At 37.3% G+C, this 13,594-nt stretch overlaps 1 protein-coding gene across 1 annotated transcript; it reads right to left on the bottom strand.

Moving 5' to 3' along the window:
• Positions 1 to 316: 316 nt before the first annotated feature.
• On the bottom strand, positions 317 to 11,948 carry LOC125864338 (uncharacterized). Its single transcript, XM_049544298.1, has 10 exons — positions 11,668 to 11,948; positions 9,418 to 11,026; positions 7,735 to 9,171; positions 6,221 to 6,594; positions 4,366 to 6,068; positions 2,444 to 2,882; positions 2,093 to 2,252; positions 1,278 to 1,381; positions 1,077 to 1,168; positions 317 to 986 (listed from the first exon to the last, which is right to left on the bottom strand). Exons 1-10 carry the CDS (start codon positions 11,931 to 11,933, stop codon positions 910 to 912), a joined length of 6,261 nt encoding a protein of 2,086 aa, XP_049400255.1. The 5' UTR covers positions 11,934 to 11,948; the 3' UTR covers positions 317 to 909.
• Positions 11,949 to 13,594: the final 1,646 nt, after the last annotated feature.

Raw genomic sequence — 13,594 nt, 5'->3', positions numbered from 1 at the left:
GTGGAGAAGGGTAGAGGGACAGGCCCATCATCCACCGAGTTTAGAAGATTGTGATTGATCCAAAATACGGCGGATCAAAGATGGATTTCTTGGTTTTCAAAAAAAAAAAAGAAACTTCAATAAAAAAAAGAAAATGTCTAAGACTTGACAAGTCATACCAAACTTGAGGCCAAAAATATAATGTTTGGCCTTCACAATTTTCAACTTCAACCGCATATGTCTGAAGTTGTTCCCAAAGCAAATAAACTTGCATAAAAATATAATGGGCACAAAAATGACATGACTATCCTAAAATTGGGTATTTGTGCACATCGGCCAAATAAAATTGGATCCATACATTATACATAAAATTGAACTTGAAAAAATTTCAATTAAATGTTATGTGCTTACAAAAAGGTCTATTTTCCCTAGAGTTTCAAACCATTGGCAAGGGATATCAAATTCACATAATTAAAAAGAGATGCAATACTTCTACTCATACCGGTACACAAGAACTCCCAAGGCTCGAGCTCAGCAAAACTTCTTTGTACAGAATTGAGTCTCAGCTTTCGATGAAGAGCGTGTGTGTCTGTATTTAGTTTGCTACAACATTTTAGCAGCAGAGCACAAGCATGTCCCCAAGGAACCAATGTCAAATTTTGCGTTCTTTGATTAGCTTTCAACCGTAGGTCTTGAAGAACGGATCAAGAGGGGCATTTCTAATTGCTGTTAAAACAGGCTGCAGGTGAACCCCCGTTGCAAGCCGTTAACCCTGTGAGCAATGTAGCAATGTCGAGGTTGCTTCATTGACAATATTACTCTGCAAGTCTTATCATTTTCCTTCACAATGAAGACTTGCCCGCAAAAGCAGTAGTGATACAGGATCCTCCACATACAGACTTTGCCAACAAAAGTAGTTATGATGATCAATCACACTTTTCCTCCATACTGGAAATGGATCTTGTAATCATGTTGCAAAGTAGCAAGGGTATTTCTGCAGGGTCCCTCTATAAAAATAGAAAGATTAAATAGTGAGGCAACAGGCAACTAATAGCTTAATATTCTTTCAAACTTTAGAACAGGTTGAGATTGCTCACCTCCAAATACTGTGTGAAGACGTTGAAGATCATCTTCTGAACAAGTATCTATTAAAGCATAGACACCAGGTCTTAAAGCTTCGTCGATTTCCCTTCCAAGTTGAAAAAAAAAATTCATTAAGATTGGAGAACAGGAATCAAAAATGCAAATCACATTGTGCCTCTAACATGAAATCAAAAGTGAATACAACAAAAAAGTACCGGATGATTCCATTTCTAAGCCGACCATATCCACAGTACACCCATATGTAGCAAGATAGGAATTGAAAACAATTGTCACCATAGACATCTTTGTGCTGCCTAATCTGCAATATAGAAAGGGGACAGCCATTTTATGAAAGACATAAGGAAAGAAACCTCTTGGATTTATGTGAATGGACAAACAGTTAAATGAAACTAATGCATTGATGACCCAAAATCGAAACTTGCACTAGTACCCTTCTGACAATGTAATTGAGACAAGAAACGACATTGTCAAATTACCTTTAAATCAAAAGAGTGGACCAATAACATGCCTCCTAAGTTATCTAGTTTCAACAATCTCAGAACTTCTCTTTTGATAACTAATGGAAATTTTATTAATGACTTTCAATACTAACTACCAAGCTAGTAAACGGATAAAAAAGAAATTCAGTACAAAGCTAGTAATGAATGGGAACAACCACCTCAGAACTGACTATGACTAAATCAAAGCTTAGAACTAACATGTTCAAAGTCCAAAGTAAGGATGAAGCTGAAGCCAAGTTCATCCAAGTAGAGCACTGTTTATAGTACATTCAACTTTAGGCAGGGTCATGAATTTCGAATCATAAAGCACTCATGAGCCTGAGCCTAAGTATCTAGAAGCAACCTGTAAAGCCCAAAAGCCATCTGTCTTTTACTCCCATTTTTCAGAAGAGCAAAAAGGCAACTATAAATGATGCAAGAAGGAAGTATTTAGATCATGTTAACCCAACATTTGAGTAAATTGAAAATTCCATTATTGAGGAGAGAGTATAATGTAGAAGTAACCTTACTTCTTCATACACCCTACGAAGAAAACTGGCGCATTTTACTCCTCCTTGAACTTCCCATCCAAAATTATCTCCTCCAACTGGACAAGTGCATACCATCTCCAAACAATTAAGAAGTCTGCCAACTGAATCTTCCAGAAGCGCGATGCAGCGCCGTGTCTCACTACATATTGTGAAAACCAAGATAATAGATCAATGACTTATAAGGGGAAATTTGCTTAAAATCCACACATCTATAATGTTTCTCCATCTCTTTTGAAGTTCCCCGGTGATCATCATAAAATTGCACAGTAAACAACATAAGGGAATAGGCCACAAATATAGTTTGAAGGAAACAAGAACAAAGTAGCAAACCTTCTGTGATGCTTTAGAACAGTGCACAGCATTCGGCAGCAAGCAGCATATAGCTTTATGCAAAATTCTCTATCCACGACACTTCTTTCGCTTCCAGGAACCTCAGTTTCTCCGGAAGTCAAGTCTCCTGTATAATTAGAACAAAGTGGAACTTTGGATGTCCAAAGCTGAAAAGCACTCTGAAATATTGTAGCAGGCAGATGCAATAACTGCCCAATATGGCATGCTTCCAATTGGAAGAAAGCGTGTTTGGCAGAAATTTTTGTCAGCACTGAAATGCACATAAGACAGACAGAGCCAGGGTCGGGTTCAGTAAAATCTTTCCTGAACTTATGATTTCTGAAAAATATCTTCGGGCCTTGCAAGTGCAGGACTACATTGAGTAGAGACGATACTAAATTCTGGATATGCCTTTTGACCACAGCCAACTTCTTACGCCCTATAAAAAGACAAAGGACATACGAAACCGCAAGTTACGCACAAATCTGAAAAACATTAGTATAGGGCAAGTATCGGGATTTTTTGCAACTTAATATGAAGAACAATCAGCTCCCTAAACTATCCAACAAACAAATGAAAAACATCACAGCTTCCAGAGAGAGCTCACACATAGGTAGAGATCTTTGCAAGTGCTACTTCGCCTCTGAAGACATGTTAATTAGTTCCTAAACTGATGTCGTCTTAGTCTCTTTACATGCCATGAGCAAAGCCAAGGCAATTATTGTTCCTTTTAATTAATTGTGTGTTCTGAAAAGTAACAACCTCCCAGTCAAAAGACCCTTTAAGAAAAAACGAGAATTCATGGACAAAAAGAATCAAAAGTCCCCCTTTTTCAGGGAGACTCTGCTAATTTTTCCCCTCCACTCAACGCGCTCCTCTTGTGATTTATGACTTAAGTTACTCATCTGTCCAAACCAGAGCTTTTATATTTCATGCAATGCAACATCTGAGGAATTAAAAACTATTTTAAACAGCCCTACTCGCTCCTACTCAAACATATCCATTCAAACCATTTGGATTTTTTTTTCACATCCAAACCATTCATAGTAGCATAAGGAGCATCTGATTGTTAGAGCTATTCAGTTAATTTCATGTCGACAAGAACCAGTGTTTTCTTATCCTTCACAAGGTTAAAACTGAAATACAAATACATCATCTCTTGATCTTTCTAGCAATCGAAAGAGCTTAATTTCTCTCTGATCCAGACAAAATTATGTAATATCTGTGAGGAAAAAAATGCTAATCATTTGTGGAGTCCAAATGAAAGCAAAGAACTTTGACATAATAGCTATCTTGCATTTTTCTCTTAGGACCCGTTTGAACATGCGATATGAAATTGAAGTTTTGTATGGACATGCAATTTGGATTTCTTTAGTTGTATTTTTTTATAAACATGACAACCCCACAAGTTGTGATAACTATCAAAATTTCCCCAATTCTTACGCAATCTTACCAAATTGAACAAACCATAGTTCATAAACAAGATACCGGAATATTGAAAGGCACCACATTGATAAATCACATATATTCATGTTCCTTTTACAAATAAATGTTTGTGATTTGTGAATACAAACTTGCAAATACACATAATTTTATAAAGATTCACTAGTCAACAATAGTAGTAACTAGTTATTCTTTAATATAATAATTTCACATGGTACGAACAATCTTTTCACGCCGAACATGTCTTTTTTTACAAAATTTCAAATGATGGGTCCTTTTTTTTACAAAAAATAAACTTATGGGTCAAGTTTTACATTTACAAAAGTTGAAATCATGATTTGAGCTTTCTGGAGAATTTGGGATTTGAAACCATGATCTCAAATCACATATCCAAACACCGATTTGAAATTATGACTTCATATTGCATGCCCAAACGCAAGCTTGGTACTTGAAAGTAAACCTTGGATATAAAATAGTACCTGACACAGATTCAAGAATCACGTCCAAGCAATCAATGCCTGCAGCAACATAAGCAGAGACCTTTGTTCCATGTGAACTTCCAGTAGTTACTTCATAGTTAATAATGCAGTGTTCCTGCACACCAACTAATGCTCTCTCAATAGCCTGAATAGCAGACAATAAATGCAATTCAGAAGCTCTGCTGACAAAATTCGCGAATGACATCCTCAATCTGGATTTTAACTCATCCAAGTGGTTTAGCCAATGAGAGTTGGATAGGTCATGTTCTGGCAGACCACTTAGCATCTTGGTACTTGATTCTATCTCTCGTGATGCAAGAGCAGCTTCCTTCCCCTGTAAAGATATGCACTTTCCCATGGCCCTCAAATGCAATTCTATTTGCTTGACAAATAAATCTCTAGAAGACAAAGGATTAAGCAGCGGAAATATTTTTCCCAGCTCTCCAATGAACTTCGCAACACCATCTAACCAAATAAAAGAGAACTGTTCAAGTGACCCACTGTGATTGGCAAAATCAGAAAGCAAGACATGAGAGACACGGATTAGTATGGGAAGAAGATTCTTTGGCAAGGAAGTAGACTTGGTATGCAACGAAAATTTTAGAATAGCTGAAGAAGCACCGAAAATATGCTTCAGACAAAATGCGGCTTCAAGATTTTCTCCTTTGGAAAGTCCTTGCAATAAAGATTTTCTCAAATATTGTTGCTCAAAGTCCACATTGGCCAAAAGAGACTCAATACCTCCAAACTTTTGCAAGTCATTCTTACAGTCATTAGACTGTACAGAGTCAGCCGAACCAGAATAGTGTTCTTCCTTTTTCACATTATTAGGCTCATCAGCAGAGTCCCTAGATTGGTAAGTTCCCGCTGCCAATAGATCGTTGCAACATTCTGTCTCAATAGCAGTGTGGGTACTAGACAAACCTTGAGGGTATTGATCGCCCTCAAGAAATAACAAATGCAAAATGGAGTTTAACAAGTCTGCACATGTCTCTATACATGGTTTCATTTTGAGGTTGTGGCTTGTTGATTCTATAAGAGTACTGCTTCTTTTAATATCCAAACTGTCCATTGCAGAAACTAGACCACATAAGAATCCCTGAAAGCAAGAGATCAAAGGTGAGACTTTATCCATTTCCTGAAGCCCAGCTAGATCATCCACTTTTCCATTAACAACCGCTAGATTTAGGGAGTCCAGCAATTCCTGTGCATGTCTCGTTAAGGTGCCAGCTACAGATGAAACACTTCTCCATGCATCGTTGTTATCAGAGAAATCTGAACGCGGACCATTTTCTCTCAGAACAGTCTCTTTGTGGCCATCAGCAGAACTGATAGCTCCTCCATAAGACTTCCCAGCAGTCAAAGCAAAAATGGCTTCAAATTGATCTTTGAACAGAGTCAAAAGGATGAAAGATGTGTGATCCATCAACGAGAAAATCATATGTTTCAATTGAGGAGAAGTCTCTTGAGAAATCACACTCAGAAAACCAGTTACTGCAGACAATGACTTCAGAAGCCAAAAAACAGGAGATCTCTCTGACAACAAGCAAGCTAGCAAGGATTGATGACCTTTCTTCCCTTCACATGATGCCATTAGCAGATTTTTAAAGGTTCTCCGGCAGGTCACAAGCAACCTCAAGAGCTCATAACGGCTGCATAAAGCTACTGACCCATGCTGATCAAACAGGCAGCCGACCACGAGCCTGAAATATTACAGCCATTTGCAAACCAACATTACAGTTTGAATTACTAGTTTGAAGTTGTTATGTCAATATCTAAAAGCTTTCCAACAGCTAATGCTAAAGGCATTTAATGTCTGATGAGAACAACAAAAAGGGTGAAGAAGTGATATTACCTGTCGATATTGAGAATGCTAGTGGCATAACGTGAGAATGATTTTGATCTAAGATGTCCTTTCGGTATCCAGCTCAAAAGGTTGAGAAATTCCCGGCATCTGGTGATTTCTGCGTTTATAGGACTTAGTTCCTTTTCACAAAGTTCAGCAGGTATGTCATTTAGTAAATGATGGATTGGATCTATCAATAATGAGTCATTATCCTGTGGATGATTACTTCTGAAAAATGTAGTCGATGACTTTTCAAGCATGTGTATAGCATTCTCCCAATCAGGTGTACCATTTAGATCAACTTCTCCAACATATGAAAATATTGACGACACAGACTTCTTCAAAATTTGGCAAAATATGGATGCCATGTGCCTGCAAATGGGCTATCATAACATACAGTTAGAACACCACAAGAAACGATCGCTCCCAATAGAACTCAATAAGGCAACCAGACAGCGCAATAACCCAAATGATAAACTAGCAAGGTGTAAGTGGAATAGGATTATCCAATCTAATACACCCGGACGTGAGAAGTGTCCAAAATCCCCAACAACTCTGGGATGCTAATGTGATCCCTTATGCAACTGATAGTTTGACACAGAGAGACCTAAGTACCCAAGCTTTATGTGATCTACCTGCAACATCATTCTTACTAAAATATGAAAACCTGCCTCCAGGAGGACTCAAACTTGAGTCTCAAATTGTAGCAGGCATTAACTGCTACATAACTCCAGTTTGCATATCAGGATAGATTTCGCAAATGAATATGTTTCTGCTAAGTTGCTTGGACTCCGGTGCAAGTGTCCGATACAGGTGCAAATTTAGAGGTCAGATCCTTCATGATCTAAATTTTAAGATGTGGGGATATGGATACAAGTGCGGGGATTCAGCTAAAAATAATTCAAATATCTAAAAATAGAGTTATAAAACCTAAACTATGAGATATTATGTGGAAAACTTGAGCAAAAATATTGACCGAGAGGAAAGTCTTAGAAGGAGATAAAACAAAAAGGAGTGACATAGAAAATTCTATATACAAGTTATTCCATTTTCTTCAATTTCACCTTAGCTTTTGTTTTGATTTCACAAATCATTGAATCTGTCCAAAATTTCTCCGTTGATTTTAGTCAAAGTACTCAAAATCTATTGACTAAATCAGGTACGGATCCCACACCCTGTTATGTCTACAAGGTTGTGGCACCGAAAGTGAAGAGTCCAAGCAACTTCGTGTTTCTGTGGGTCATTCTATAAGTAGATGAAATTTTACTTTAGTTTATACATCACAATGTTCAAGTTATACCCATGGAACCTGCAGTTGAACCAAAGAGCATAAACCTGTTTTCTTGACGTGTTTCTTTGGCTGAGATTTTCCTAATTGAGGGATTAGCAAGTAACTTTTACATGGATTCATAGAAAGGTTCTTTCACAAAGCTGTGACATGAGATGCATGAAGATTTGATGGTCATAAGTAAAGCTAAAACAGTGCTAAATGTATGTGCTGTAGAGGCTACCCAAGAACTTACTTTTTGTTCATATAGAATGGTGTTGCTCAGAAGTTCCACTGAGACCAAATGTCGGTTGACTCCTGTCACGTAGCCAGATTTCTCTATATAATTCCTGAGCGCACTCATATTCGTGCTTAAACAAGGATGGGAGTTCTGAATTAAAGCTAAAAGAAACTTTTTCAAGTCTTTTTTAGAAGCATGAGGACACCAGATATCAACATTTTGGCAAATAATCCACCACAAAGCAGATGGAAACAGCTTCTCATCTATAGATCCAGTACCAAGATCCCATACCTCAGTTTCATACAGATGATTGAGATATGTATTCTTACTGCTTACTTGATCAACTGAGGAATTATATATCCTATCTTCAGTCACTAATGAGAGATATCTCATCATGAATTCGGTGAGGTCTGCTGCCTCTTTCCTCAGAGTTGAGACATGTTTGTTCCACTTTTTAGTATCCTTGGAGTATGATGATAGACCAGCATCATTATCTAACATAGCCTGGACTAGATTATTATTCCTCTGAAGCAAGTAATCAATGGACTTCATTTGCCTATTTAAATCAACTAGTCTTTGAAGAGCCATGCCACTCAATACATAAATAAGGGGACAGCAAACTATAACAGTGTGCTGATGACAAAACTCAGCAATAATATGTAAAACAGCAGGAAGAGGAGCTGAAGGTTGGACAACCCAAGAAAAATAACTTTCGTCTTCCCAACCAGTGCTCTCCAACCAGTCCTTTGCAGAATAAGCGGAAAAAGAATCAGTAAGTGCTCTTGACATCTTCCTTGATGCATCTGGGGGCATCAGGCTGATGGCTTGTCTTTGCAAGCTTCTGCAAGACATATATAAACGAAAGAAAAAGACCACAATCCAGCATGCTGAGAGAAGGTCATTCCCAAGTGCAGCTGCCTTACTGAATCCTCTGCCCGTTACCAGAGTAAAGAAAACGTTAAGAACATCTGAACCTCGAGAGACCAGGCTACTCAAACCAGGGCGAATAACAGCCATCAAATCTTTCACGGAAAGAGCAATGAGGTTGCTATTACCGGTAGTAACAGTCATTGAGTCGAGAATAAGGGTATACATTTCAGTCAAGCTTTTCCCCAAAATCTCAGCTTTTAGAACAAAGCAAAGCGTGCCACAACTACTTAAACATGGTTCTGCAAAATCACTTTCAGCAGGCAACTGATATTCAGATTTTATCCATTCCAGAGATTCTGCAACATCAACAATCAACTGTCGGATGCATCCACTTGCTTGGCCCTCAGGAATGGACTTGACAGCATTTCTGATGGAAAGTCTGAATTCTGGAGAGCACAATAACATGCTCATTGAATTAGCAAATGAGTGACAGAGCAATGAAGATCTGAACACTTCGTTGCTTCTGAATGATGATAATACATCTCTAACAGCTTTGCTTAGTGCGAATATGGCAATGTTAACCTATAAAGTTCAGGATAAAAAAGGACCACAAAATGGTTCAATTCCCCAAAAAACAAACAATAGTAAAGCATGAAATTAAAAGTTAGCTCAAGCATTATCACTAGCACAAAGGGTGCAGAAGAAGGTGGATAGCGGTTCATGAAACTAAGGTGTTATGTGAAGTGTCATACCTTTCTAAAAAAAATTAAGTTATTCCTCCATAATACAAAGTAACTGTCTACAAATTAATCAACAAAACTCACAAACCTGTCGAAGTTCACTGTAGAGGTGAACCAGTCTGCATCCAAGCTTAAGTACCTCTGAAGTCAACAAATGTTGATCTGAAGCGTTCATCAGAGAGTGACTACTGGTTGTAAGAGCAAGTATCGTGCCCCATAGTTTTTCTAGATCATCCCCAACAACATCATATTCAATATCCACTAAATAATGAATAGCAAGAAAAATTTCCTTGGCAGCTAGAATCAACAATTGCCCCGGTATTCGTTCTTCTGGAGAGTCAAATGATTGTAGTAACCGATTCATATGGGCAGTAAGCGACATGATCGCATCATAAATTAACTTCAAAAAATTAAAGCAAGCCCCTTCGGAGGTATCTTCAGTTCGTATATATACCTTTTCCTGTACACATGTTGCAAGCAACTTATTCATTGATCTTAATGTGCTAACACCCAAATACAGAGGTTCAGCATCCACACCGGCCTGTGAGTGAGTATAAATCTCTGATAAGAAAAGTTCCATAATCTCTACAAAAAAATCAAAAACTGATTTCCGTGCTTCTGCATCTAGGGCATAACAGGGAGGACTTGTTGAAATCGCAGAGCTGTTGGAAGAGCTCCTGGAAAAGGCAGTAGAATTGCCTTCCTGGTGTCTAAATGCTTCTGCACCGACTAAAACCCTATTCTTTATATAAATACAATTAATGAACAGGCGAAGCAGCTCTCCAGCACCACTGAGTGCTGACGCATTCTTCCCAGTTATAATCTTCCCCAACTTATCAAATAAGTGTCTATGGTAACTTTTTATGAAAGTTTTCTCCTCTTTTGATTTTTTATCATCAAAATGCCTATACTTGGATGTACTTTGGAGGCATAAAAATCCATCAATATGAGTTGGATGGAATAATGCCTGTGACAAAACTTCTTCTATCAACACCGATAGATTTCTTTTCCATTCTGGATTGCTTTCACAGCCATGAACATCTAACGCATCCCACACAATCACCAAATCTTCAAAAAGCTTATCTATAAACTCGCGGAAACCATTTTTACGAGTTGGATGGACCTTTAGAAACTTAACAAATGGCTCAAGCAAGCAGCAAGACAACTGCTTGGCAAAAATACCCGCCTTCGTTCCATCAAGCTTATCATTGAGAACCTTTTGGACAAATTCAAGCACCACACTAATCAATGATATCCATAAGTCTAGATTTTCATTAGAAATACCCCCATGAGATGAGAAGACCAGGGATATGCAATCAAGCACAATGCTATGCAACTTCAAATCTTCACTAACCAAAGGCTGATCACCCAGACGTATCAATGCATCCCTTGAAATGTATTGGATGACCCGTAACAAGTCCCTTAAGAAGTGTAATGAAACACCCATCTTTTTTGATTCCTCCAAGCAGAACCTGAAAATCACCCAACATCTGCAATCTAAATATGACCCTGCAATTTCCATCGCATGCTTGTCTCCTTCCACCCTAATTTTCTTTTCAGAAGAAACTAGTATCCTCTGAACCCAATTATTAAAGAAAACTACCACTCTTGAAAAGCTTACTGTCTGAATTTTCTCCCTGCTTTCACCAGCCCCTTCTGTTCTTGATTTCACATAATTATATGCCAGCTCCAATTTTCTGCACTAGAATTAGTTTGTTAGAAGAAAATCATCAATTCACAGTAAACAAATGTGAGAACACTTGTGTTTCGACATGAAAATAATGGCTGGCACTTGGTTCAAAAGGTCAAAGAAGAATCTTTGCCAAAAAAAAAAAATCAGTTTTTTGTTGCAAAAACTGGTTTTCATCCAAAAGCTGGAGAATAAAAAAAAATCATTGGTTGAGAAACAGTTTCTGCAATGGCATTTGGAGCAACTCTTTTTCAAAAGTTTGAACCAATTACCAGCTTAGACGTTCTGTTTTTTCCTAAAGAAATGTTTTCCATTCTTGTCCAAACGTGTGAACTTGCTAACATTGCCAGAGAAGGGTTAAGGTATGTTGACAGACCGCATAAAACTAGTCACTTTATGATTAATTCCCATCTATAGTGATTATTCATATAGCCGACCCCAACTAGCTTGGATTTCGAGTATTTGTTTAGAAGACAAAATAAAACTATCAAATGCACAAAGTTTCTCTTCTAACTAATAACAAAATTAATTCTCCCAAAACCAAATCCGTGAGCTTGCAAACAAAGCAAAAAATAACTCCATAACAGAAACGAAATTGAACGTTTTTATCAGCAAAATATAGCCGAACATTGAAGTATTAGTACTGACTCTTGGAGAGGGATAGAGTTGTTCTGAAGGGACAATATCAACTGTAGATTTCTCCATGGGGAATCATCCTGTATCTTAATTGCTTCTTCACTTTCCGGAACAACTATAGGTTCTTCAACTTCACCAGCCAGCTGTTCGGTGCGATGGGATTTTGAAGGTCTGTTACAGCCTTCTTCTTTGTCGGCGCTATGTTGCTTTCGTTTCTTCATCTTCATCTTCATCTTTTTCATCTTTCTGTGTGCTGAGTTCGTCTCACAATCCGCCATTGTTGTTAGGGTTTTAGCAGGGTTTTGGTTTAGAAGGGTAGTCCCGGGTACGACGCCGTTCCGCGCTTGAGGTCCATCAATTTGTCCAAAACTATGAATTTTTTTATTAAAAGGGTTTTTAAGACTTTGAATCTAAATGGATAAAAAATGTAAAGTTTTAATTTGATTTATTGTCAACACTTACTTTAATAAAATAATTTTTTAAAAAACAAAGTACTTATTCTAAAACAACAATAGTAGGGAAGAATGAAAGAGAAAATATCGAAAAAGATCTAGAAAATAACTAACAATTGTTTAGTAAAGAATAATCTTGGACCTCAATTCTTAATCGATTTAGTAACGTTTTAGGGTGTGTTTGGTACAAGAAGAATATTACAATAACAATAATATTCCAGTGAAATCTCACGAGTAAAGTTTGGAGAGGATAGAATAAAGACAAACTTTACCATATTTTGTTTTCGAAAGACTCATGACTCAAATGCGACAAATTCATATATAAAAAATAAGGAAATCGTAAAGAGAATATGTCAATTAACAAGTAGCATTGCAAAGTCTACCTAAAAGGATTCGAAACAATAATAGAATAATGTGATAATTGAAACACATTAAACAACGTACTACGATAGATTATTGAAAACAATAAAACAATGATAAAATCAAAAACAAAAACTACAATAATACAACTAATATAAATGATAAACAAGTCACCTTAAGCAAGACATCATTGCACAACCTACTAACATTTTACCCTAATAAACGTCCTCTATCCCTTCTCATCTAAGGTCATGTCCTTGGTAACCTGAAGTTGCGTCGTGGCTTGTCTTGTCACCTCTCTTCAATACTTCTTTGGTCTACATTTGTTTTTCCTCTACCCTTTATAACTAACCTTTTGCACCTCATCATTGATGTGTCTATGAAACTCCTCTTCACATGTCCAAACCATCACAGTCTCACCTTCCTCATTTTGTCCACCACAGAGGTGACTCTCACATTATTCATGAAAAACGTTCTCTTGAAAAACAAATTGATTTCTTACTTATTTTATAGTGTTCGATAATTATAAGTAAAAAAAAATATTGTCTTAAGAGCGTTTATATGAAATCTAGTAAAACACTATAGGGGTGATAGGTGGTCAGGAGTAGAGCCTCGGTGGCAGGGTGAAATGGTTAAGATATATAGGGATTGGGGGAGTTAAGAAGGTAGGAATCGGGGGACGTTGAGTTGGTGGAGAGGATTCAAATTTGAACTCTAACTCCAAGTTGCGCATACTTTCAACGATGAGTAAAAATTGTGGATAATTTCTTTCATTTTTCAGTTGGAATCAACTATGCTTTCGCTTATAATCAGTGTCCAAACAGATTCGTCACCATACATAAAAAGAAAGGAGTGTAGGATTGACAAGCTTTGCGAGAAAGAAGCTATTCGACAAATTCAGGAGGTTACTACCGGCGAAGACTCCCCGAATCAAATGAAATTGAAAAGACTTTCTATTTCAAGGTAGCATCTCGAAAGTATCACTAGTCGATTTAATCATGAAACGTTTAAAAATGTATAATAACCCTCTAAATTAACTTTGCTTTAAAGCTTTTAATGACCGTGGTGTGTGAATGAGCTCTTATAGTGATTAATACTTTGTTTTGGATATTACAAAGTTGTGAATA

Source organism: Solanum stenotomum, chromosome 5 (assembly GCF_019186545.1).
Source record: "Solanum stenotomum isolate F172 chromosome 5, ASM1918654v1, whole genome shotgun sequence".
NCBI lineage: Eukaryota > Viridiplantae > Streptophyta > Magnoliopsida > Solanales > Solanaceae > Solanum > Solanum stenotomum.
The sequence above is the reverse complement of the archived record's forward strand: the minus strand, read 5'-3'. Positions and strand labels throughout refer to the sequence as shown.